Source organism: Nothobranchius furzeri, chromosome 6, assembly GCF_043380555.1.
Source record: "Nothobranchius furzeri strain GRZ-AD chromosome 6, NfurGRZ-RIMD1, whole genome shotgun sequence".
Classification (NCBI taxonomy): domain Eukaryota; kingdom Metazoa; phylum Chordata; class Actinopteri; order Cyprinodontiformes; family Nothobranchiidae; genus Nothobranchius; species Nothobranchius furzeri.
Genome location: NC_091746.1, coordinates 36,460,765 through 36,488,062, shown reverse-complemented (window position 1 = coordinate 36,488,062; position 27,298 = coordinate 36,460,765). Strand labels below are relative to the sequence as shown.

The window sequence follows — 27,298 nt, the reverse complement described above, 5'->3', positions numbered from 1 at the left end:
GCAGCTGTGCGTACTCCATGTTTGATAGATCACAAACCTGCTTGGCATAAGTACATTTTTTTTGCTGAGCTTAAGTACGGTTTTAGTAAGGATTCTACGCAATGTTTGATAAATGAGACCCCAGTTCATTAAGCCCATGAGTAAAAAGTTTCCATTTAAGGAACCCAGCAGGTTGCATCGAGTCACTGACTAGTGTCAGTGACTTTACAGCAATCTTCATACTAAGCAAGCATGCAGCAACAGCGGAGAGGATTACAGTTGTAAATGTCTAAATATATTAATATCTAGTGGTAAAAAATGTAAAACTTTAACCGTCCAAATTCACTGCTGCTCACTTCTGGTCTTAGCGGTCAAGGAAGGACCCGACGTACATGGACTGGTCCTTGCAAGGATGCTAACCTTGGATTCTGACACACAGCATCTTCTGTCTCAGGTCAGCTGCACTTGTATTCAGTCCTTCAACATTAGCTCCAATCATTTTGAGCCAAATATATATCAAAGCAGCACAGAGAAGATCAGAATCTCCATCTATCCACACAGAGCAGCCTGGTGCTCCAACAATCTGACCAGAGCTGCTTAATTTCTTGTCTAAAGTTTGGCCATCAGTCCCAAATGTACCATTACAGCTTGTGAACATTAAAGCAGGAAGCAGCTGGGATGTGTGTGACTGATGCAAGCGGCCAAAGGCCCAGTGTCAAACGAGAAGATAGTGAGAATCAATGCAAGCGTATCCAGACACATTAGAGTCCTCTTTAAACATCTTTTGTACGGTCGTTCTGTCTATTTCATCTAACTGCATTATTTGGTTCTTTTTTAAACACAGCAGAAAGTTGTTTTTACTGACGGTTTGACTAACGCTGTAGTCTTCCTCAGAGCTTCGCCGGTGTTGGTGACGTCACTTGCTTCTCCGTTTATCAGCGGGCAGCAAACGACGATGACACCCTCAGCTGCCCGCTCTCTCCTTGCCGATGACACAGTCCCATGCACAATCTAATGTGTAGACCCCCTCATCTCTGTTCATGGTTGTGTGACCACGTCTCCGTATTTCTATGGCTTCCTTTATCCATCTTTTGTATTTTTGTTGTTTGGCGTTTATGATCATAGTGTTGTCCCAGTCCATTATATGATTGTCCCTTGTGCAGTGGTCTGTTACGGCTGATTTCTTTCTTGTACTTTCTGCTTCTTTTTTCGCTGCTCTTGTGTGTCTTCAACTGGTTTCTTTCTCACACTCCGGTTTCTCCTATGTATGTTTTACTGCAGAGTTCACACGGTAGTTCATATATGACTCCACACTTATGTCCTGCTGGTATCTTGTCTTTTGGGTGTACTAGTCTTTTTCTAACTGTTGTGTATGGTTTTGTTGGTGTTTATGTGTTTTTTCATTATTGCTATTATTTTTTCTGTAATGCCTTTGATGTATGGAAGAGTTATAACTGGTTTTGGTTCTTGTCTTTCTGGTTGTTCTTTTCTTTCTGTTGTTGTTTCCTTTGTTTATTGCTCAGGTCGGGTATCCGCAGGTCTTTAAAGTATTTTGTATATGTTGATCCTCTTGTTTACGGTTTTGTTCTTCTGTTAATATGTTTGCTGGGTGGTATAATGTTCTAATCACTGACATTTTATGTATGGCAGGGTGTTCTGATGTCTATAATAAATATTGGTCTGTGTGTGTTGGTTTCCTGTATCTGTTTATATTCAGGGTCCCATCTTTTTGTCTGCTTCTTTTCATGTCCATGAATGCTATGATGCCGTCTATTTCTTCCTCATATGTGAATTTGATGTTGTTTGTGTCTTCGATATTGTTCAGGTGTTCTCTGCTTGTCCTCTTGGTATAATTTCTAGTATGCCGTCCACGTAGCATTTCCTTTATTTTATTTTGTAGTTTGGGGGGCAGTGGCTATGGCTTTTAGTTCTAAGTCCTCCATGAAAAACATTAGGTTATGCATATAACCACTGTTCCCTGAAGCAGAGGAACGAGGTACAACGAAGGTACTATGGGACATCACGCCCTCGTGTGGCCTGGCTGAAGACACATTTAATCACTGCCTGTAAGGCAAATGAAAGTGATGCTGCGTGGAGGCCCCGCCCTCCACTTACAAGCGACCGCGTCACTTTCATTCCTCAGTTCGATAGCCGCTCTTCACCAAGCTGGGCCGTGAATGGGGCAGCCCTGCGTTGTACCTCGTTCCTCTCTTTCAGGGAACAGTGGTTATATGCATAACCTAACGTTCCCTTTCAGTCGATTCACTCGGTACAACGAAGGTTCTATGGGACGTACGAAACGCCCCATGAGCAGCTATCAAACCCGGCCTGAGATTGCAACCTAAGATGGCAAGTCAGATCCAGCAGAGAGAACCGCATGGGCCACCGAAGGGGCCAAAACATCCAAGCGGTAAAACCTCACAAAGGTGTGGGGTGTAGCCCAGCTTGCAGCTGAGCAAATGTCACCAAATGAAACACCTTTAAACAGCGCCCAAGAAGCAGCCACACCTCTAGTAGAGTGTGCCCTGACCCCTAGGGGCAGCTGGGTGCCAGTGACGCTGTAACACAGAGAAATGGCCTCCACAATCCAATGAGAAAGTCTTTGCTTTGACAAATCTTACCCATGGAGGGTTTGGCAAAACACACCAACAGTTGGCCTGTTTTTCTGATACTCCGAGTGCGATTTATATAAGCCTGCAGAGCACGAACCGGGCACAGACAATGCAGTCTCCTCTGCTCCTCAGAGGCAAAAGGAGGACAACTGAAGCCCGAAAGCTCTATGGTCATGGAACCGTAGTTGAGCGGGATGACCTTAGGCAAATAAGCAGCATTTGGATGCAGAGTGACCCTAGCTCCATCTGATGACATTTTCAGACAGGAAGCGTGAACTGAAAGAGCATGAAGGTCTCCCACTCTTTTAGCCGATACAAGGGCTAAGAGCAGAGCTGTCTTATAAGACAGAAGCTTCATACTGATCGATCCAATAGGCTCAAATGGGGGACCACACAGGGCCTCCAGCACCAAAGCGAGGTCCCAAGGAGGGACAGATGATCTAATAACGGGTCTCCGTCTGCGAACCCCTTTCAGGAACCGAATGGCTAAAGGGTGAGCGCCAGGAGAAACTCCATTAAAAGATTCATGGCAAGCCTAAATGGCTACCAGGTAGACCTTTAAAGTGGAGAATGACAAGCCCTTGTCCAGCAGATCCTGTAGAAATGACCACAATGGAGCTCTGTGAGGGAACTACTGACCTGTTCAGACACCACACTTCAAAAGCCTTCCACTTATAGGCACATAAGTGGAAGGATGCTCTTGAGCTCTGAATAGTATTCACCACAGCCGGGGGAAGACCTTCAGCTAACAGGTTGGACCTTTCAGTAGGTAGGCCTGCAGCTTCCACAGATGGGGCAAGGGTGCAACTCTTCCCCTTGTGCCTGTGACAGAAGGTCCTGTCTGATGGGGAGCTTCCATGGGGGGGGGGGGCTATCATCAGACTGATGATCTCTGGGTACTTTGTGGGCCACTGAGGGGCCATCAAAATCACAGATGTGCTCGACTTGCGCACTCTCTCCATTACTGCTGGAATCAGTTCCACCGGCGGAAAAGCGTAGAGGAAAACATGGGGTCCTGCTGCGAAACTGCAGCGTCTCCCAGGAGACGTTGTAGGAGCTTCACGCGCCGTTCGAGAGTGGGACCGCGGAGTCGGCGACAGAACTCGCATGCCTCTGGGTCCACAAGCACTCTCCTGGCGTGGAGAATTCCCAGACAAACCGAGCACGCTTCGTGTAAGTCCTTCTCGTGAAGAGAGAATCCACAGCCCTGAGGACAGGGGTGAGAAGCGGCTTTCCGTGAAGCGACGTCCAACACGGTGGTCATTGCCAGACACACAGCAGAACGAAGTGGAGAGGCTGAAATAGTTGTCGGATGTGTTCTCAGCGAGGTGAAGAGTGCAAGAACTGAGGAGTGACAGTGACGCGGTCGCTTATAAGTGGAGGGCGGGGCCTCCACGCAGCATCACTTTCATTTGCCTTACAGGCGTGATTAAATGTGTCTTCAGCTAGGCCACACGAGGGCGTGATGTCCCGTAGTACCTTCGTTGTACCGAGTGAATCGGCTGAAAGGGAACTCGCAAAGGGTAGCTGATAACGGGTTACCCATGACGAAGCCTTCCAGTTGTTTGTATATTGTTCCGTCGTGTGTGAAGTATGTGGAGTTCTCTACCAGTTGTGCTGTGTTGTTTGCTGTGAGATTTGTTCTTTTGTGTAATGTTTTGTCCTGTCTGATTCTGTTTACTACTATGCTGATGGTTTTTTGGGGCTGGTGTTTTTGTGAACAGGGATGTAACATCGTGTGAGATTAGTATGCCGTTGTCTTCTATTGTAATCTTTTCAGTTCTTTTGCTAGTTCTGTGCTGTTTTTGCAATGCTGGTCTGTGTTACCTAATAGTGGGCTGATGATTTTGCTGATTTCTTTTGCCATATTGTATGTCGGTGTACCTATGCTGTCAACTATTGGTCTTAGTGGAGTGTTTTGTTTGGAGAAGGGAGTGACACCACCAACAGTGGCGAAGCTCTGAGGAGGACTACAGTGTTAGTTGAAACGTCAGCAAAAACAAGGTAAAACAGCTTTCTGCTGTGTTAAAAAAGAACCACGTAATGCACATTAGAGTCCTGCTGGTTCTTCTGCTGCTGACAGTTGCAGCCCAGTGGGATGCTGGTTTTATACCAGCCTCTGATGTCCAAATAAAACTGGACTAGATTAGTATAAAATAAGAGAACTGCTGGATTACCGGATGACTTCTCTGGTCCACAGGGGTTTTCCCGTAGCGTTCTCACACACCCGTTATGAACAGTTTCTGCCAATCGCTTCAGGTCGTGTTCGGACTTCTCAACCAGCTCAGCATCACGAGCAATGGCATCCAACCTGAGTTAAAGCCACATGTTTAGGAGAGAACGTTCTTTTCTTTTTAAAACAACTAAATCCCACTGAAACAGCTCACCTTTCCAGCGGTCCTCCAAATTTTTTGTAACTCTTGACAAACCTGTTAATAATTCACATGAGGAGTTAGTGAGAACCTGACAAGGGGATCACGTTACAGTCCAGAGTTGCTGTTGGAAACTTGATTCACCTGCGGATCTCAGCATCAGTAAAACCTTTGATATTTTCCCGTGGAATGGTCCGAGGTCGCCCTCGTTTTTTTGGTCTTTTTTGGTCTGAGGCAGAGTCGCTATCGGAGCCAGAGTATCTCCTGTTTCTGCTGGGCCGACCCTCGTTGGAGTTAAAGCTGATCTGTTGGTGCGAACATGGAAAAGCCATTGGGCTGTTCAACAAATACTCAAAGCAGAGAGAGAGAGATAAACCATTCTCCAAAGCTTTCACCATATGTGATTTGGCTTTAATCAGTCTAAGGTCTGGTGGAAATGATGAGCACCTGTTTTGCACAATTCCTCATGCGTGGTAACAAGTAAATTTCTTCTAGCTCTTTTTGTCTCTCTTCCTCCTCCATCCTCCTCCTTTGCTCCTCTGGGATGATGTCATCCCAGCTCCGCTGACTTCGCTCAGAGTCGATATCTATATCCTCATCGTCCATCATGGAGAAGTTGGCAACCTGCACAGACAAAGTCGACGAGGTCAACAGAAACACCCGAGTGCTTTGGAACAGCTGAATGTTTTCAGCCTCTTTCTGACCTTGAACTGAGACAGCAGCTCCTCTCCTACGGTGGACGGCCCCGGGTCATTTTCACGAGTCTCTGCTCTCTTCAGGATTTCATCGATGTCCATTTCCTAAACAACAAAACATGACAATAACTTCAGTACAGTTTACCCTCCACCATTACTCACATCAGAGAGGACGGCCTGTCCAGAGTCTCTGATGTATAGAAATGGCTGAATTCTAACAGGATGTGGCAGGAAACCACCAGATAAATAAAACCCACCACCAGTCATTTATGAGTTTATCTCAAATGTATTTTTAATAAATATTTGAACAATTTAATAAAATACTAACCTAATTTAAAACCCACAAGTTAACATATTCCCGAATAAATGATCTAGTTTAAACCAGAAACATTTTCCAGACTCAAGTCTGGTTTACAACAATGAATTCAAATGCAACGTGTTCTTCAGAGTGGTGGTGTTCTACTTTTCTTAATCTCTGGTTATCTCTTCTGCATTGAGCGTGTTTTTAACTAATACCTTTTCAAATTTTCTATACCTAATTGTGTGTTTTACTGTATAGTGTACAGCACCTTGGCCATGATTAATGTAGGGAGGTGCTTTATAAATAAATGATGATGTTGGATTCATCAGTCCAAGTTTAGTAACACACACCTGAGGCTCCTGCTCTTCCCCTTCTGGCTCCTTGAAAAGCTCCTCAGCACCAAATTTCAAAATGGCCGAGAGCTCCTCCTTACTGAACGGCGCTGAACTGTAAGCAAGAAAACACTTAAGTTAAACCAGCGTTCTTGATTAGAGAGCACCACCACAGGGAGGGTCAAGTACAAAAGGCAGAAGGTGGTGTGTGCTGCTTGCCTGGAGGGAGCTGCACCAGTATGGAGGACAGTTTTTCCTGTGGTATCCATTCTCTGAATGACAAGATGGTCTAAAACCATTTTCTTTTTGGCCCTCTCGATGATATCCTCCTCCACTGAGCTCTTTGTCACCAGTCGATAGATGTTTACCTGCAGGTCCAAAACACAAACACTGATATATAAATATATATGTATATATAATACACATGAGGTAACTACTGATATTAAGATAAAAGACACCTCAGTGTTGACAGTGAAAGTCACGTGTGCTTGTTAAGCAGGATGTGTTTATTGTACCCTGTTTTAACCACATGTTTCTAGAGTTGTTCTACAATAACACTTACTGATGCTTTACTTAAACCACATGACTGCAGAATGATCATGTTTACCAGGGACAGGTGTTTCTAAATAGGTCACCCCAACAGGACAGCCTCAGCTACTTACTAATAGCTACAGAGGGCTGATGTGTATCTGAGGAGAGCTGCCTTTCTTGTGGACACAATTAGTACGTTTACATGCAGCCAATATCCGGGTTATGATCGGGTTAAGGTCGGCATTCGGGTTTCTGAGTTGATCAGAATAACCCGTTTACAAGCATAAATAGAAAGAGTTACCCCTAACTTGCATAACCCGATTTAAATGCGGACGTTGGGGAAGCGTCAGGACGTATGGACTACGTCAAGACGCAATATGCGTCATTTCCGGTTTTTCTTGTTCCGGTATCCGTGAAAACAACATGTTTCCCAGTTCGGAAGAGATAGCGACCGCGTTTCTTTGCGCTTTAGTTTCCTCGTCACTCCAAAAGTGTGGTGCTGTGCCGCGACTCGCCATGTTGCTCCCAACTTGTTGTTTACTTCCGGTGTTCTGGCGCATACAAGACGTCTCGCTACTCAAAAGACCACGATTCCTTGCGAACAGAGCATGCGCAGAACACACGCTTTGATGGGGACCAAACATTCGGGTTAGAAAAGAGTTACCCCAGGTGTAGTAACCGGGTTTTTAAAAACCCGGTTATGAGCATATCCGGGTTTTTGGCGGTGTGTACAAGGACCTGCAGAACCGGGTTATTGTGAATATTCGGGTTTTAAAAGGGTTACTGGCTGCATGTAAACGCACTGAATCAGGACAAACCATCAGATTAGCACATCAGGGGCGATCAGAGGAGAGAGAGAGTGAGAGATGACCAAGGTGGTGCTGAATAAATCTAGGTGCTCTCTTCCAGCCAGGAAAGTAAACAAAATACAGCTAATCACAACATACTAGCTGCAGTAGCTTTCTTGTTAGATGACTTTGAGTGATGTATGCAAAACACAGTTCTTCACTGTTTAGAGGAGAGAATTTTGATTTTCTTTAATGATTTATAACTAAATGAAATAATGAACCCAGTTCACCTTTAGTAAAGTGTAGTTACACTGAATTTCTACAATTTTCATTCAGAGTCTGGCCAATATCTTTAAAGGAATCAGAAGATGTTGGACTTCTCAGCAGTAAAAACTCACCTGCCCTCAAACTGGTAAAGAAATAAACAACCACAGAAATAGGCAGAAGGTTTTGGGTTGATGTACAACAATAATCTAATTGTATAGTACCCGTCTAAATCAGGGACTCCAAAGTGCTTTACAGAGCGCGCGCGAGCACACACACACACGCACGCACGCACACACACACACACACACACACAGATAGCAATGAGAACATAAGGGGAAGATAAATAAAACATTGGATTAAAGTGAGAAGCAGAAGCCAATCAGCACCGACCTGTCTCTTCTGACCAATCCTGTGGGCTCTAGCCTGGGCCTGCAGGTCATTTTGAGGGTTCCAGTCAGAGTCAAAGATCACCACCGTGTCAGCTGATGCTAGATTGATACCAAGGCCACCAGCACGTGTAGACAACAGGAAGCAGAAATCCTACATAAACAAGAAAACAACTACTTTGAAAGAAACGGTCACGGTTTGTTGTTACTTTGCATAAACTACGAAGTACCTCTGAACCCTCTGCGTTAAAATGATCCAACGCCTGCTTCCGCATCTCCCCTTTGATGGAGCCATCTAGTCTCTATAAAGATCAACATTTCAGATTAACCAAACGAATCATTGACATTTTGAATAACTGATGAAACATGTTCTTATTTCTGTGTATGCGGGTGAGTAGGTACCTGGAAAAGGAACTGCCGGCTTCTCAAGTATTCAGCCAGGATGTCAAGCATTCGTACCATCTGGGAGAAGATGAGAACTCGATGACCTCGCTCCTTCAAACGCACAAGCAGCTTATCCAAAAGGACTAGCTTGCCACTGCTGCGGATCAGTTGCTTTAGAAAGAAAAAGGTTCAGTTAACACATTTAATAACATACCACGAAAATTATGCTCAATTATAGTATTATTATGTTCAATCTTATTTTGACGAGTGACTCTTGAGGAACCTGTAAAGCTTCAGCCTTGTTGAACAGCTCATGGTCCTCTGGTGGCTTGATGAGGTAACAGTGGTTACAGCACTTCTTCAGCTCCATCATGATGTTCAGGAAGCCAGACGTGCTGCCTTTGGTACCTTTACTCAGAGCCTTGTAGTTCCGGGTTAGAATCCACCTGATCACACAAAAAAAAGATGCAACACATCTCTAAAGCACCCCACTACTCTTCATGGTTTATGATTCATGTTAACAATGTTTCACCTGGGTCCTGATATATTAATATGTGGTTTATGAAGAGTTAAATTTGAGAAGCATCAATTCCAGAGACATGTTATTTATATTATTTTATTGTGAAATTATTATCAAAAGAGTTTTTAAATTTACTGCATTAATTTGATTTGACAGTCAGGTCTGTGCAGATCCTGATATACCTACTAGCTTACTCAAAATATGTCAGATATCATGATCTTCAGGACCTTTTCTCCAAATGAATCTCCTAAAAATGTTTCTACTGAACATCCAAAATACTTCTAGATTGTTCACCCTTAAAGGAGATTGCAGCTACAAATTATTGCCAGCAGGTGGCAGAGCTGCACTGCTTTCAGACGCCTGTAAATTTCTCACTTTTGTTATATTGCAGCCATTTGCTAAAATCAATTAAATTTGTTAATTTCTTCACTAACGTACACACAGCACCCCATACTGACAGAAAAACACAGAACCATAGACATTTATGCAAATATAATAAAAAGAAAAACTGAAATATCACATGGTCCTAAGCATTCAGACCCTGTGCTGTGACACTCATTTATTTAAAAGGGCATTAGATGAAGTGAAAGTGTAGAAATGAAGTAAAAAATTGACAAGGGTCTAAAAACTTTCCGTACTCACTGTAACTGAAACATTAGATAACTCAAATAATGCATTAACCTGAACCTAATCTGGGATTTGAACCTGCAACCGTCTTGCTGCACCACCATCAGGCCATATCACAGAAAGAAATGAAGTTTCAAAACACTGGAATGTTTTCTAAACCTGCAGCTAAATCAGACATTTTCAGCAGCAACAATGATAAAATCTCTTACTTGTAATACTGTTTCTGGATTGCGCTCATCTCCACCCTGAGGATTTGCTCCACTTTAGCAGGCAGAGATTTCTCAACATCCTTCTTGACACGGCGCAGGAGAAAAGGTTCCAGTTCTTTATGGAGACTGGTGTAGCCAGAGTCTCTGCCTTTACCGTGCTCCTCCTCAAACAACTCCCACGAGTGAAATCTTAAGAGGAAAAAATAAATAAAAACAGCAGACAACAGCATCGATGTAGTGAGTCACTAGTGTCTACATGTTGACTGCACATCAAATACAGGATTTTCAGGTGTTTAAAATGCACTAACATGACAAAGGTTTTATAAACAACTCCAGGTTTGACACGGCCTGTTTAAATCCAGGTCCAAACTCTTTCTTCTGCAAGGTAATTTCAAACATGGCAGAATAACGCAACAAACAGCTGATGGGACCTACTTTTCAGGCATGATGAAGTGCAGCAGAGACCAGAGCTCTTTTAGGGAGTTCTGCAGTGGTGTTCCTGTGATCAGGAGCCTATGAGTGGACTTGAAGTCCATCATAGTCTTGTAGAGGAGGGAGTCGTCATTTTTTAGTCGATGAGCCTCATCCACCCCAATGAAGGCCCAGTTAACGCTGCCCAAAAACGACTGGAAACAAACAACTTACTTGTCAAAGATGACACATAATACACCAAAAATAAAACAACACAGCAGAAAACCAAAAACAAAAGTAACAACAGACACATTTATGAAAATCAACTGTCCAGCTGTCTCAGGGTTCTTTCCACAGACATCTGAGCACCTCCCACAGATGTTCTAGATCAGGGCTCATAGTTCACTTTAGAGCAGTCCAATGTGTTGAGCTGTGTTTTAGGTCGTTAATCTGTTGAAGGACCCACGACCTGAGATTGGGAACAAGCTCTCCGACACTGGGAAGCACATCTGGGACCAGAATGTCATCAACGTGGGTGTTTTATCTCCACAAATAACAAGCCTGGAGGAGCTTGCTAATGCTAGCGGTTGGCTTCTGTTGGAAGAGATGTTCTCTGCTGATTCTGAACGCTAAAACAACAGAAAGGCCTTCACGAGTCCATATGGGCAAGTCCAATTCACTGTGTGACAAAAATCTGTCAGGCTTTTCAAATCCTAGAGTTTCATCATGTTTTCTAACAGAAGCCAATGCAGGAAACAGGTGTAGGAGACTATTTTTATGTTCAGCCTGCAGTAAAAGGTCGGAGTAACAGATTAAAATACCACAGAAATAATCATAAAAAGATGTTTTTTAGTGAACCACACCTTTATATAAATCATGCTCATAAAAATTCACCTTATCTTTGAGAAGAATCTCATATGTTGTAAGAAGGATGTTGAATTTCAGTCTCTTGCTGTGAACGTGCATCCACTCGTGTGTTCTGATCTATTAATTAAAAACAAATATATTTTAACAAAATAAATGAAAGAAAATATATAAAAACACATCCTTATAAATGGCTGCCAGTGGCTGTGTATTTCTGAATCCACATACCATATTCCTGCTGCTGATGTCTCCTAAGTAGACCACAACATTCATTTGTGGGGCCCAAAGGAGGATTTCCCTCTGCCAGGATGTTAGTGTAGAAAGAGGCACTACCAACAAGAATGGGCCATACAGCTGGTGCTCGTGAAACGAGTAGTTGAGGAAAGAGATGGTCTGGATGGTCTTCCCAAGGCCCATCTCATCAGCAAGGATACAGCTGTTCCCCCTGGGAGGTAAACAAGAGCAAAGAGTCTGAATGTTCACATTTTATCTAAACAGAACATGGTTAAGGATCGTTTCCACCCAGTCTGATTTAGATGCGACACACTAGGCCTGATCACTTCCTGCCTGACGAATCTGAACTTATTTGTGTGTGTACACAGCCCAAACCAAACACCAGAACTGAGATAACTGGGACAGAATAAACATGTGCTGTGATATCTTACAGGTGTCATTGTAATGATATAGTTAATGTTTTCTTCTCTTTAGCTTTGAGTGGTCAGACTGTCATGGCTAATCAGTGTAAATGATTTCACTACAGCTCAGAGAGCGGTCACAAAACTCCAACTAAATGGTAGATTTCCTCCCACATCAAGGCACAGTAGACCTTTTAAACAGTGTAAAGACTGTTCAGACATACTTGCTCCAGGAGTGGGCCATCCAGTTCAAACCATCCAACTGGTAGTCTCTGAGCTCCAGTCCATCACTTCCAATGTACGATGGTTGTTTCTTCATGGGTACAAACCTGGGTCGTTGCTTCAACAGCTATCAGAAACAGTCAAAGAAGGTGGATGTTTGAGGAGAACATCTGTTTAACTCTGTAGAAGTCATTATACTAGCAGTGAGGGGTGCACATTACTCTTACTACTAAGTTACACAAGTGAATACCGGAGGGTTAGGGATGTTGCTTAAACACCCCTTGGAGTGAACATGTGTGTTTGTTAGACCTCAAGTGGTGCAGGGCCAAAGGAGAAACACATATCCACACAACACCAGTGTGCAAAGGAGGACAGTGGCAAAGAAAATGTTGCACATGCATTGTTTTTGTTGTGCACCCTTGCTAAAAGTGTTAAGAGTTCGGATAAATGTTTGAGTTATTTAAAGTTCATCATAGCTATTACAGAATAAATTTACACACCTCTACCTTTGTAACACAACGCGACACAATTAAACATATATTCAAAACAAAAACAGCCCATTTAGTCACGTTTTTGTTCATACCAATGCCACATTAGTCTAACTGGGGTAGTGAAGGGATCCATTGTCATCCACCAGTTATGACAGGGCAGGACAGTTTCTCCAGGATTCAGACACAGAGACCATAAAATACAAAGCCCTTTGAGACATTCTCGTTAAAGGTGTGGTTCACTTATTCAATCAATACATTAGCAGTGGTCTCTTAATTAGGAATGAATGCCCTGTAAGTCCTAACATGGGAGAAAAAAGCACCGGTGCACCTGTTTCAGGGACTAGAAGTGAGCCACATCACAGCTGAGCTTCAGATGACAGGATTTGGAGCTTCTGCTGTGTTGTGGAAATGCTAATGCTAAGGGTTAGCTTCTACTAGCCAAGACATTCTCTGCTGTTTTTCGTATGCTAAACTAACAACAGCCTTCCCCAACACGAGTCAAGATGGGGAAAACCATGAATTAGGGCTGCACAATATATCAAAAAATTTTCGTCATCGGGATAACAGGACGTGCGATAGGCCCATCGCAAAGCATGTCAAAAATGGCGATAAATGTTTGGTTCAAACATTTCCATCCGTGTCATACATCAACTTTTTGTAAACCAGCTGTTTTTACGCGGAAGTATTATTTGACCAATCAAATGTAGCCCTTCTGATATGCGGCCAATCCGATGGGTCCATTTACGTAATACGCCCGCCCCCTACGTAGACCCTTAGGATGGAAAGCAACACCCGAACTGAGTTAGCGGCGCCGTTCCCTTGTTCGTCATGCTGGCTCAGAGCAACGAACGCACTTTGTGCTGAGGTTTCTGGAATCAGCGCTGCTTTCAAACGTGAACGTGAGTCCGCTCGGTGTCGTTAAGCAGCTGATAATAACCGGGCTGACTCCGACATGTGCCGGTGAACCAACCCACCTTCATGTCGCTGGTGTTCCACCGGGTGGTGATGTTAGCCCCAGGCTCCGGTTAGCTTCCAGCTAAAAGGCTACAGCACTCTCCTCCCAGTCCCACCCTGCTAAAGAGGGCCTGGAAAAGTTCCCCCACACATCAAAGTGATTTTTAATTTATGAGCTTTTATAACCTTGTTAATCAGGATAGTTGATTTGCTGCTGCACATAAACTGTCAGTCAGAAGCTCTGCTAGCCAGTTGTCTTAGAGCAGCTAGTTCAATTTGTTAGCTTGTTATCAGAATCATAGTTGCAGTTTCATCATCTGAGCTGCTTTTTAAGATCTAGGTAAACTTGTTCAATTTGGGGTTAAAAACAAACGTTTTCACATATTTTCCATGTAGTTTTTTTGCCAGTTCCTCTTCTGAAAGGTAGACAATTGTTTTTCCCTTTCCCTCAGAAAATCTTAATATTCTCCTAGTTTGGCCCAGCTCAGATCTCTTCCCAATTACAGCAACAGCCTTCTATCATAACCACATAAGTGGAGAAAATGTTCAATAGCAATGAGAGAATTTGCTGTTGCATTTAAGTGATGTTAACTATTATTTAACATTTAAACCTATTTTCAGATTTTTTTATTTATTCAAAAAACCCTGATAAGGGATGTTTTTCTGTATTTGGAGCATCAGAAAAAGTTTTATGGTGGAAGTGATGTTTTAAAGTCACAGAGAAACTGCATGCATGCAGTTTGTTGTTTTGCTGCTAATACAGTAGCAGGTGCAGCTGCATATTTTTGCAATAAAAATGTTATGTTGTAATGGAATTCATGCATTAGTTTTTGTTTGCTTTGAACCCAAAGCAGACGTCACACGCCAGACGACATCAACACTGCATACTTTAGTATTTGTTCATTTATCGCAAGTAATATCAATATCGCAATATTAAGCACTGTTATCGAATATCGCAGGTTTTCCTAATATCGTGCAGTCCTACCATGAACATTATGTGACAGTGTGATGCAGATCTGTCAGGCTTTTCAAATCCTAGAGTTTCACCGTCTATTTTCTATTAGAAGCTAATGCAGGAGATAGATCTATTTTCATGTTCAGCCCGCATAAAAAAATTCAGAGTGATCGATTATAATCAGAAAGAATAAAAAAAAATATTTTTTCAGTTAATCACACCTTTAATGTCTAATTTAATCTTTTTTTAACTATCAGTGATTTAGTCTAGAGTAAAGTGTTAAGCGCTGTGATAAACTCTTGCAGAACTGAAAATATCAACAAAAATTTAGTATCGTGTGGAGTTTAAAATCCTATAATCCCGACAACCCTACATGCTGCCTCTGTCTGAGGGAAGCTACAGAAAGTGAGGTACCTTGAAATCTCTGGATGGAATGGTTTTAGACTGGTTTCTGCTCATGTAGTCATCAATGCATTTCTGGAACTTCTTGGCAATCAGAGCACCATCTTCCCAGCTACATTCCGAATAGGGCAAACCCTGCCATTTACAAAGGTAGTCTGGGTAACCAGCAGCTGACTTCTGATTTGAATGTCCTGTAAAAAAAAATAAAAAAATCAAACATGAATATGTGACACAGACCCACATTATGGTATCCATGTAGTGCACCAGTTTGTGTGTGCAACCACACCTATGATCCGCTCCACTAGCTGGTACTGAGAGTGCAGGTCATCTATCAGTTCTTCCTGACAACTGACATATTCTATATCTTCTGGAGAAGCAGTCTGTAGCCTGTAGAAAAAGCAAATCAGCACCGTACTTTTTGAATGAACCAAGGTGGGTGATATGTGGGTCATGTTATGTGTGAGTTAAGAACAACAGATGACTGTGAACTCATAAAATAGCATGATTAATTTGATTTATTCTCCCATGTTTGGTTGACAACATACTAGTGAATACAGAGATGCTGCTGGATATGAACAAGACAGAAACACCAGTTCCTTCATTTATTACATCCTGTTTTTGTTAATTAATCAAAAGAGGAGAAAAGTGTAGCAAAACCACATCCCGTTCATAGTCATGTGGATGAATGTCTGTGCAACTAAACTTAAGACATAAACAAAACATTTAAACGATAGACATCTGTGCTTTACATAAAAACATCAGGAGTTCCAAGTGAAAACCTGCAGCTTGCAACCAATTCAATACGATCCAAAACAACAAAACATTCTTACCATTTCTTTTTCTCTTGTTCTTTCTTCTTGAAATTGTCCAGTTTCTTCAGGCCCCTGACGTTTTGTAACTTTAGTGTCTCCTCCGTCTCCCAAGTGTTGTGGATGTGTGCCCAGTTCTTCCACTTAATAAAATACTGGATGTCTCCAGCCTCTTTACTAGGATCAAAGTTGCTGTTGGGGTCCCCGTCTGCTTCTATAGCGTATACAGTGGTTGCACTCCCTATTGCTTTTGTATGAGAGGAAATCACAAGTTACTCATGTAAAATGTTTGTTTCAGGGAAAAACAGAAATAAATGTGTAGTTTTAGTAAAACGAGGAAGACTTTTGTCAGAGGTCTGAACCAATCTCCTTCAGAGCAATCGCAGATTCCACACCTGGTTTAATTCCTGTTAAAACTACGACTTCATGGGGAAAGATTGCCCCACTTTGTGCTCCTTACCTTTTTTTCTCCCTTTTCTGCAGTCCATCACTCTTTCGATTGTTTCAAACTCATCTTCTTCAGGCAGCAGGACATCTTCACCCAGAACCTCCACCAGATCGTCTGAGTCGGTCTTCAGCTCCTCGTCCTCCTTGTAGCTGATGTTGACTGTGGCCTGCCGTCGTGGTCCGGCAGCCGCCATCTTGGCAAAGTTATTCTCATCCTCAGAAGAAGAACCCTTCGAGGCTTTCTTTCTCTGGATGCTTTTCTTCCCGTTCCGAGAATTCATCCTGAAATAAAAAATAACAACTCCATCAAAAACTGATGTTTTCAACCATATTTATAAATGACTTTTGCAGATTATAAACATGGTCCTGCTGGTGTTTACAGATCCTGCCTAAAACTGTGGCCTGCACCAGCTTAAAGCTTTTACTCTAAGACTCTTTCATTTATATCATAGCAGCACACAGAAGAAGCTCCATGCAATAAAAATAGTGCAGGTCTCAAAAGTTCAGTCTGGTTGAACTCCGACAGAAACTCGTGGCGTGTTTAGACTGCTCTCCTTTCACGGGATGTCATGGAAATGAAGCCCCTTACCAGAAGAAAAATATGCCTTTAAAATTCTTTAAAAATATTTCTTTATCTTAAAGCCACGACGTCTCAACCTGTGGGAAGACTTGCCAGGTGACTGAAGCTGCTAATACATAAATGTGTGTTTTATAGAGGAACATAAACTGTTACAACAGCCTCGAGACACAGTCAGACGATAGATGATGTAGATCTTTGCCTGATCAAAAATAGACAGAAAGATTTTAAAGTTGTTGCAAAACAAGAAAGGTCAGCCTCCAAAGAGCAGTCCAGTCTGGGTGGGAAACTATGGAGTGGGAGCTTTGGCTTGTATATCTGATTATTCCTCAGTATGAGAACCTTTTAGTTGATTTTCATAGCAAAAGTTAACATTTTTACAGGAATCAAACAAAGCACCAAACAAACAATCATAGCAAACACGGGCTCAGAGTTTCTAGATCCAGCAGCAGATTATTTGTAGGATCCCGTCCACTTACTTAGTAGGAGGCTTTCTGTTTTTGACCTGAAGACTGGGCTCATAGTCTGATGTGGTTTCGTTACTGTTCTCCTCCGCTGAGGAGTCGGATGCAGAATCACTTCCAGAACCAGAACCCGATCCAGAGTCAGACGAGCCTGAATTTCTTCTCTTTTTAGATCCACTTGACGTCTCGGATTCATCACTGCTGGAGGAGTCCTAAAAATGATTAGCATACAAACAAAATAATCATCAGATGGCAGCGTTCAGACTCAGTTCAGACCTCTAACTGGTTGTGATGAAGAATGGGTTTAATGACTATAGAAAGGCTGTCCTCTGGTCGATGGTGTTAACAGCTTTACTAACCACAGGTAGTGGTAATCCACCAGGTTGGTTAAGACAACCACAGTGCTTTTCACTAGTGATGCACCAATATGACCAATACCGATATCAATGTCACTGTTATGGCCGATAACCGATATTTGCCGATACCAATATACTGACATTAATGCTTCTAAAATCAGCAGATTTTGTATAGAATGTAAATTATTAAAGCTGAATTTACATTATTATGTACACACAACAAACACATTTACACTTCTGAGATGATTACAATCACTGTCACATGATTAAACAAGTACACATCACCCCCCTCACCCTTTGAAACAGATTAACAACTGGAAACAAAATGGAAAAAATATCGGTTGTTAATATCGGCCCAGTTTAATTTATCGGGCAGATACTGATATGTTAAAAAATGACTACCATCGGCCGATACCGATATTGATGCCGGTGCATCCCTACTTTTCACATTAAGGGGCAAATAAGTGACCGACTCTAAAAGTAGATGGGGAGCTAACACCTTTACAACAATGTAATTTTTTCTGTCAAAACAATTATTAAAGAGTTCATGGAGCGTCATACCCATAGCTGTGATAGCTATATAGTTAACGCAACAGTTACCAGCGTACAGCAAACACACTCATACCAACACTTCACTATCCATAAATCATAATCCATAATTACAGTACACAAACAAGGAAGATGAATGTCTCCATCCCTCAAACCCTAACCCTTTGCCCAAATAAATAATTGACCCCCAATCATTAAAGTGTGTATTGCTTATTTTACTAAGAAAAGTCTGAAACACATAGACTAACTGGGACAGGATAATAACCTTACACATTCACTTTATAGCTCAAAGGCTAAACATGACAATAATTATTTAATAAAATAATAATACTAATATTTCTCATTAGTCGTGATGACAAACCCTTTGCTGCTCCGACACAATTTTAGCTTTATTATTGAGCAAGAACTCAACTGATGAATATCAGTTTGAGTGTGTGTGGTGCATTAAAAACACAAATAACTGCCAATATTCAACACGCCCGTGTTTACAGATGAATAGTTGGTAGTTACAGAGCAGAGAAGTTGGACACAAACCTCATCAGACCCGCTGTTGGAGGAGCCTTGTCTCTGTTGCTGCTGCAGCTGCTGTTTCCTGAGCATCGCAGACCTCTGCACAGCTAGAATGCTGGGGTTGGACTTCCAAAACTGCAATCAGTTATTAAAAGAGAGACAGGTGAGCCTAAATACTTCCCGGCAGAGTTTCACCAGAGAATTTTCATTTTTATGCATCCCTGTTTTAATTTTCCCACATTGTCCCGGTTTAAAAGTGTTTATGTTTTGATGATTAATTTGTTTTCATTTTATAAATCTGCTTTACTTAAAAACTCCCAGAATTTATTTTTGTTTGATAAAATCAAGCGTCAATCTATTGTTTGCTATTATAATGGTGTCCTGTCAGACTCTGGGATGATGATGATGTCTCTTTTCTGCTAACTACTAGCTTTTATCTGGAGGTTCAGCTCCTCCAACACAGAGCTAATTGTCCTCAGTCTGATTTGTGGCAACGCTTCACACAAACTGTCACCACTTTATTATTTTATATCATAACATATCATTCTTTACACCCAACAGCATTAATAATAATAAAGCATTTATAAACATGTGTCTCTCTTCTGTTGAAGTGTTTTCATGTTGAAGCTAGCTGACACTGAGGCTAAAGCTAAATCACCTTCTGCTCTGACCCTAACGTAAACTTTTAAATATAGTTTGGATATCATCCCGCTAAACATTTGTTGCTCTGTGTTAACTGAGCTCACTCATGTCTGGATCAAACAGAATGGACCAGTTTACCTCTGCTCCGTCAATGTTTGATTTAATCTGTGGTTCTGCCTTCTTTTTAGACTTCTCTGTCTCAGAGTCCGACTGGCTGCCAGAGTCCGAGCCACTTCCAGAGTCACTGCTCCCTGATCGGCTGCTGCTACTGGAGGAGCTGGAGCTGGAGCCTGAACTGGAGGACGAAGCCGAGCCTGATCCAGAGCCGGACTCATCATCAGAATTACTGCCAGGGGTGAAGAGAAAATGAGAGGAGACCCATATTTTAGTAAATACCAGATGAATCCTATTCAAATCCATCTATTTCACAAAGCCAGACCCCGTGTTCAATGAAATCTGTTCATGAGAGTAGTAGCAAAATACCTGACACACACAAGGGTCGGGCGATTTGTATAATTTTTCCCACCGTCAATTGTCAGTCCAATAAATGATGATGGGCGAAATATTCATGCATGTGACTCTTTGAGCAATGTCATGATACACGGACTGATTTCCAAATACAGTAGAAATACAAACACGTTTTTTTTATAGAAGTGCAGCTTTTTGTTAAATTTTGTATTTGTAGTGTGGTAGAGTGATGTATAAACTAGAGGCCGACCGACATATAGCCGGCTGACATGTTCAATTTTTTTCGATATCGGCAGAAATTATTTTTAAAAGTTAATTAAAGAAAATAAAAATCAGGCACCTGTGTGGCCAACTGCCGCCACTTAGACTGGAAAAAAGACCCGGAAGACCTCAACACACCATGAGCCAGCCCACTGGCGCTGTGCTCCAGATAACCTTATGCTGAAATAAACAGCAATAAAACAATGTACGGTTCTAGCATAGAACCTTCCTTTTACCTACATCATTTTATGCTAAGCTAAAGCAAAATTTACTGCTTCCAGATCAGGAGAACGAATTAGCTTGTTAGCTAAAAAAATATTTTTTCTCAATTAACGAACTCTGGGAAATCTAACAACAGACACAGTTTTACTTCCGAGTGGAGTATCCCTTTAAGTTTGGTGTTTAATGTTTGCACTATTTTTATGTATAGTTTAGAATTAATTTTTACTACAATGCGGTAGTGTGCTTTACTTTGTGATTTTTGTTTTATTTGAATATTTTACCTGTACAAGCCACTATTTTGCACCATTATTCTGGGTACGGATTGATTTTCTTTATTTCAAACACTTAAACAAATACTTGAATATCTAGTATATATATATATATCTATCTATATATCGAGAGAGAGAGAGAGAGAGAGAGAGAGAGAGAGAGAGAGAGAGAGAGAGAGAGAGAGAGAGAGAGAGAGAGAGAGAGAGAGAGAGAGAGAGAGAGAGAGAGAGAGAGAGAGAGAGAGAGAGAGAGAGAGAGAGAGAGAGAGAGAGAGAGAGAGAGAGAGAGAGAGAGAGAGAGAGAGAGAGAGAGAGAGAGAGAGAGACTTAATAATCGGCTTTAGATATCAGACATGGGCAATAAAATTCTTTAAAAATAGTTATCGGCCTTAAAAAAAAGAAAACATATCGGTCGGTCTCTAGTATAAGAGGCTCGTATTAAAGACGGTTAAAATGTTTAAAGGAAGCCACATCTTTGTTTCCCTGTGTTGCCCACCATTGTGGTGTTTTATATAACACCCAGACGTGGGGAGTTAAGAAATCATGTTAATGAAAACATGACCAAAGCTACAAGATATCGAAAAGCAACATGTCACAATTTGTTTACAAACTACAGACCCCAGAGCGACAACCAAAGCCCTGCAAGCCTCACCTAGTTACAGGTCAGAGGTCATCAATCAACAACAAAAAAAGAGACAAGAACAAAACCTCTGCAGACCAAAAACAACACAAAGACCCGTTTAACACCAAAAAAACCCTGATGAGCCGCAAGACTTCTGGGTAAAAATTCTGTAGAGTAGTGGAGCTGAGTGACTCGTTCTATTGGGAGTAAAACACAAACATCACACCAACACGGTTAGTGTGTGATGGTCTGGCACGGATTTGTAAGTTTAGGCTTCTTCTAGCTCCTTTTAACAGGTGCAAAAGAATTGGTTTCAGTTGTAATGTGTGTTAATACTTTTATAACTCTTTCTGTCATTGGTCTTTATTTGTCTGTTACATGCTGCACTAGGGTTGGGCGATACGGCCTAAAATCAACATCACGATATATTGAGGATTTCACCTCGATAATGATAAATGGACGATAGGGCTGCACAATATATCGCAAATATATTGTTATTGCGATATTAGCATGCACAATATGCATATCGCAAAGAGCAGATAAATATCGTAATGAATGGTCAGCTCAGATGTTTGCTACATGTAATGCATTCTGTCAGTCAAACATAAGCATGATGTTTTTTTAACACATCAAATACAGCTCTTCACCCATTTGGGTGGGTTCTCATAGGTCAGATGCCCGCCCCCGAGGCAGACGGCACCTAATTTTTATGGTTAGCAAACACCTGAGTTAGCTTAGTTCTGCTCTTTCTGCTGATTCTGCTTTTCCTGGGATCCACTGGTTGTTCATTTGCTTTTCCCTTGCCTCACAACTTTTGTTTTTCTCATTTTAATGATTTATTTATTCTTTGCTTTTGATTATTTTTGTTCCTGAGCAAGTTATTTATCGCAAGTAATATCGTCATCGCAATATTAATCACTGTTATCGAATATCGCAGGTTTTCCTAATATCGTGCAGCCCTAATGGATGATAACTACAGGTATGTGCAGAAACAAAAGTTGTCCACTAGATGAAGTTGTAGCTGTCACATGCATTACGTTGAGTCACATTTTTACGCTACTCAAGTAGGGCTGGGGGTAAACGATTATTTTTAAAACGATTATTCTGACGATTATTTTATCGAATAGTCGACTATTCTAATGACTATTTAGAAAATTAATCTAATGATTATTTTTCTATTGCACAATTAACAAAAACCAGAAAATCTCAAATAAATTCCTCAAAAAAATTGATAAATTCTTACTGTAAGAGAATAAACACTACAGGCCTTCCATTTTGTATCACACTGCTTTTATTGTGTTGCGGTTGGTTATGTTCTGGTGACGTGTAGAACTTAGGAGTGCAGGCTGCTGCCTGAGAGGTGGTAGAAGATGGAGTGTCTCCATGCTGCTTTGTTTTGGTCACTTATGTGTGTGAGGCAAGTGGTGTTACGACCCTTCCTGGGGAGTTTGGCTCGTATGCAAAAAGGAAGGGACAATAACGGGATTTAAAAGTTAAAATGATGATCAGGTTTATTTACAACTACAAAAAAATCATAAATCTTTCCATCCACAGGTTGGGAATAATAAAACTAATTCTGCCTGTGGGGAATTAAAACAAAGTACAAATAACTAGGGATGTCCCACTGGGCAAAGATTACTGGGTTCTGGACCAAAATAAGGATCTCCAAAAGTCCAAACTCTAAACTGGGCGGTTAAACCAAACTTAAGGTGATATTTTACACTAAACCGAAAACCTACAACACTCTAAATGTAATAAAAGGGAGATCTTCTGCACCACAAAAAGCTCTAAACCAAAACGTAACAGCTTATCCCAACGCAAGAAGCTGTTAGCGAAGACGCTAACAGTAGCTTTACCAACATTAAGTTCAAGTTACCAAGTTTAAATAAAACAAAAACACCCAGCAAACAGACCAGCACGGAGGAGAGACTGCTACCACCAAAACAGCTCTCCTAATGTCTGAAAGAAGCTCCTTTATGAAGGGAGAAACGCTCCCGGTGATTTTCTACATCTGCGATAGAGACGAAGCAGCGCATCTGACCCCGGAAGTTGTTGTCCGTTGCCGGGAGACGAAGGCGGACCACACAGGAAAATAATCTAGTAGTGGACGGACGTTGTTCCGGGTCTTCCGTATTTGGCAGAGACGTAAGTGAAGGCAGAGAAGAGGGCGAACTAGAGGAAAAACAGGCAGATTCCTCGTCTATTTACAAACTCCTGGGGATGCAACAAGTGGGCGCGGTGCGTCGACTTCCGGATCTGACGTCGACAAATTTTTAGAATAGAGTCGTCGACGTCATCGAGGCTTCGCTACAGCCCTATACTCAAGATGGTACAGCTTCTTAAAAGGACATGAATGCTGCCAACCTACACACATCTTTTCATGTTTTTATTATCAAATTTATTGACATGGGAAAAATTATCTTGATAAGAGTCAAGATATTTCGATAATGATACATTTTTGATTTATTGCCCAGCCCTATGTTGTACTAACACTGCTCTATTTGTTTGTTCTTCCTTTTTATTGCACAGTTCAGATAAACTTAATTTCATTTCATTTTACTTTCATTTGCTGCTTCAGGTCCTAGACTGATGGAAACGTGAAATCTGCTCTCTGGTAGAAAGTTTATTAGGAGAATAACCGACCCTCACCTTAAGGTGGAGCACACCTGGGTTATGAAGAGGAAAACGATCTGAAGCACAACAGGAAGTAAATGTCTTGGCCCTACTTCTGATTCTCTTAAGGATGTAAAGCAAATCTGAAGGGTTGTGCCTTTTAACAGTCACAATCACATTTGTTTAGAGACTCGTTTAATAAAATGATTGGTCTGAACTGGCAAACAACACAAATAAAAGCATTTAGTCCTTTACAGACACACAGTCTCATGGGCCGATACCCTCACTAAGCCTTAGAGAGAGTGAGTTCAATAAAGCACTGCTCTTCTTTGTCTAATAAAATATTTGTAAGCTACAAGAGCCACTGTAATATCTGAGCTAATGTATTTTGTTTGACATATAATTTAATAATATTTTTAGAAGTATACAAAAGCCCAAAAAAAGTCTCCAAATAAACATTTTTGTTTCAACAGTTATTAGCATATTTACTATTCTAATATCACATCATTCAATAGAATCAGTTTGGTAGCTCTTTCACATTAGTTGTTTTTAGTTATAAGGAAAGTCAATATCAGAGTGGATAAGAAGATTTAAATGGATATATGAAAGCAAACGGATGCTTCTGTTTAAGTAAAAAGGAAATCAGTAACAACCTATTAAAGGGAGATCCTACGTTCCAGGAAGATGATACTAATACTATGTACAACTTAGATTTAAGGGCCAAACATTAAGGGCAATGCTAAGAAATGGGATTCCACTTTAATGAGAATGCTGCAGACAGTACAGAGAATCCAAGAAAGAAAGGATAAAAAGTCATAAAAGTGACTCTAAAACAAGCCGTCCCTGTCACTAAGTAACCAAATGATGATAATCTCCACAAACCTTCTATAAGCAGCTGTGTGTGTGTGTTCTGCAGCCATGTTTGACATAATCTTCATGATCATTTGGCCTTACCTTGACTCTCCACTGCTGTTGCTCACACTTTCATCCTCACTACGTCCAGCCATGTTAGAGCAAAGTGCAGACCTGGAAACGTGTAGTGAAATGTTCCAAGTTATGGACCTGGGGGAAAAGATATGAAAAATAAAATGTATTAAATCAAAACTTTAAAAGGAACTGCGTAGGGCAAACAGTAGAGCTGATGCCTTAATACTGGAAAATTTATTTACTGATGTAATGCTTTCCCTGCTGTGCTTTAAGACTGTGTGTGTAAAGATCTGCACATCATGCCAAACAGAAAGAGAAACAAACTAAACAAAACACTGATCGTCTAAATATTATGAAACAAAATATGGTGACAGCTCAGTATGACAACTGATTCCCTGCATGATGCATTTAGTAGAATCGATGTAACGACATTTAAACTAATCTTAAGTTATTAATGGAAAGTATTTGTTGTGAATGACAAGGACTATGAGAATAGTACACATAAGACCCGTTATAGCTCTGGATATATTGTGAATATACCTAAGCAGAGATGCTGCTCAGGTAGCAGTACTTTTATCACTGCCGAGGCCTAAGGCCTACGCAGTTGCAGCGTTTTATTCGCTCAAAACGGATCAATAAATTCAAAATAACCCCCCTATAAAGAGACATCTTATAGCTAAGAGTCTACTGCTAACCTAGTGCAATACATTCTTCTGAGTAAAACTTCTTTAGTGTGGCTAACAGCTTAACTTGTAGCGTTAGCCACCTAGCTAACACCGGCTACTAAAGCCTGGCGGGGCACGATAGCAAATATAGGGAAACAGCCACCGCGCCAGTCTCTTCTCTTCAGATCCCTGTTCTAACTGTGAGCAATTGCCACAACTACTTACACTGCCAAATACTAGTGACGACTTGAGACAGTAAAGCGTTTATAAGTAATAATTGTACAATTTCCTACATTTAAGCTGATGCTGTTTGCTAGCTGAATGAGATTTACCTTAGCGGCAATGAGTTTTCAAATCATAATAATTAAAAGACAATAAAACGAATCAGGACAGTTTGCATTACAACTGAGAAACGCTATAAAGGATCAATCAACGCAGCGTGACTTCTTCAACTTTACGTATATAAAGACTGTATTAAACACTCAGAATTGAAGATCACTGCTCTTCAATTGTGTTGTCAAAAAAGTAGCGCTAGCTAGCGTTGTAAAAGCACGAGGCTAGCACGGGAGCTATCATGATAAAAACTAATGTGGAACCAATAGTCACTTGTTGTGACGTGTAATACAGGCATTTAACCGCTCATTAGTGTGCAAATATATGTGCAAATATTGAACCACAGCAAAGTGTTAAGATCAGTTTCACTACTAAACTCAAATTAGCTAACTAAACTTCACCATCTTGTTTTCATTCTCCGATCACATCTCGCGGTTTTAACATCCAATGTTAGCTTAATTTAAATTTTGTTCATCTACATTTATTAACTAAAAAAAACGAACATTACCTTACGTTGTTGTGTTATCTGAGAAACCCCAACAAAAATGGTAATCAAAATATGATTTCCCGCTTCAAAGGTCCAGTATTTTTCTATTTAACTGGCGTGCTGACAGCGGCATTTAGCTAACGCTGCCGTACTAGCTAGCTGTAGCTCCCGGGTCGGGAGAACAGCCCCGAAAAAGTAAATCCGAAAGAACTTGTGGAATTCTGGTTCTTCTCTCCGTTCAAAACTCGAGTAAATCCACTGCGCCGTTGAAGCCAACGCCAGAGTCTGTTGGTTAGAAGCGATGTAAAACAAAAATCAAAACAAAAATCTGGCATTTCACGCCAGAGACTTCCAACAACAACCGGCCTCTGCCATTACGACGTAATTGTTCACTAGTAGGAAACCCCGAACAGTGACGTCACGACCTCACTCATCAGCACACTGTTCTCAGAAAGCCTACGTTAACTTCTAATATATACATATATTAGAGAGAGAGAGAGACAGAGATATGCTGTAAACAAAGGATTTCAAAAGTGGAAGTAGTGATAATTTGTTTTCAATCAACAAGCAGTAAAGGAACAATAGAAACCTGAATCAAATCAGTATCTGATGTGACCAACCTTTGTCTTCAAAACAGCATCAGATCCTCTAGCTACACTTGAACACAGTCGTTGAATGACCTGGGCTGGTAGGTTGTTCTAAATATCTTGGAGAACTAAGCGGTGGGGGTGGGGGGGTGGGGGGGTGGGGTGGGGGGGGGGGGTGGGGGGGGGGTTGGGCAGTGCCAATCTATAGTAGTCTTTAGGCAAAAAAGCAAGGTACACTCTGGATAGGTTGCCAATCAATCACAGGGAAACACATGACTAACAACCATGCACACACTAACATCTAGGGAGAATTTAGAGAGAACAATGGACCTATCAGTCATATTTTTGGACTGTGGGAGGAAGCTGGAGTACCCAGAGAGAACCCAGGTGCACAGAGAGAACATGCAAATTCCATGCAGAAAGACCTCAGGCCAAGATTCCAACCCGGGACGTTCTTGCTGCAAGGCAACAATACTAACCATTGCTTCACTGTGCAGCCCGCTCATACACTCACCTAAAGGATTATTAGGAACACTAATATGGTGTTTGACCC

General features: G+C 41.4%; 1 protein-coding gene across 3 annotated transcripts in view; it reads right to left on the bottom strand.

The window, feature by feature from the left end:
• chd1 (chromodomain helicase DNA binding protein 1) overlaps positions 1 to 26,406 on the bottom strand; it is a 35,450-nt gene extending 9,044 nt beyond the window's left edge. For 2 of the 3 annotated variants that reach the window (XM_015974253.3, XM_015974261.3), the window contains exons 1-25: positions 26,180 to 26,400; positions 24,701 to 24,808; positions 19,430 to 19,637; positions 18,674 to 18,784; positions 17,250 to 17,446; positions 16,207 to 16,475; positions 15,768 to 15,993; positions 15,224 to 15,324; positions 14,950 to 15,128; positions 12,138 to 12,262; positions 11,507 to 11,723; positions 11,309 to 11,398; positions 10,439 to 10,629; positions 10,004 to 10,192; positions 8,931 to 9,093; positions 8,666 to 8,818; positions 8,494 to 8,565; positions 8,268 to 8,417; positions 6,511 to 6,659; positions 6,310 to 6,406; positions 5,668 to 5,763; positions 5,411 to 5,587; positions 5,108 to 5,268; positions 4,979 to 5,020; positions 4,769 to 4,902 (exon numbers count right to left, since the gene is read on the bottom strand). In XM_015974253.3, the coding sequence (XP_015829739.1) occupies positions 4,769 to 4,902; positions 4,979 to 5,020; positions 5,108 to 5,268; positions 5,411 to 5,587; positions 5,668 to 5,763; positions 6,310 to 6,406; positions 6,511 to 6,659; positions 8,268 to 8,417; positions 8,494 to 8,565; positions 8,666 to 8,818; positions 8,931 to 9,093; positions 10,004 to 10,192; positions 10,439 to 10,629; positions 11,309 to 11,398; positions 11,507 to 11,723; positions 12,138 to 12,262; positions 14,950 to 15,128; positions 15,224 to 15,324; positions 15,768 to 15,993; positions 16,207 to 16,475; positions 17,250 to 17,446; positions 18,674 to 18,784; positions 19,430 to 19,637; positions 24,701 to 24,753 (3,550 nt within the window). In that variant the 5' untranslated portion in view covers positions 24,754 to 24,808; positions 26,180 to 26,400. Of the gene's footprint in view, positions 1 to 4,768; positions 4,903 to 4,978; positions 5,021 to 5,107; positions 5,269 to 5,410; positions 5,588 to 5,667; positions 5,764 to 6,309; positions 6,407 to 6,510; positions 6,660 to 8,267; positions 8,418 to 8,493; positions 8,566 to 8,665; positions 8,819 to 8,930; positions 9,094 to 10,003; positions 10,193 to 10,438; positions 10,630 to 11,308; positions 11,399 to 11,506; positions 11,724 to 12,137; positions 12,263 to 14,949; positions 15,129 to 15,223; positions 15,325 to 15,767; positions 15,994 to 16,206; positions 16,476 to 17,249; positions 17,447 to 18,673; positions 18,785 to 19,429; positions 19,638 to 24,700; positions 24,809 to 26,179 lie in introns of all 3 variants that reach the window. The other variant, XM_054744045.2, reaches the window with a different exon arrangement.
• Positions 26,407 to 27,298: the final 892 nt, after the last annotated feature.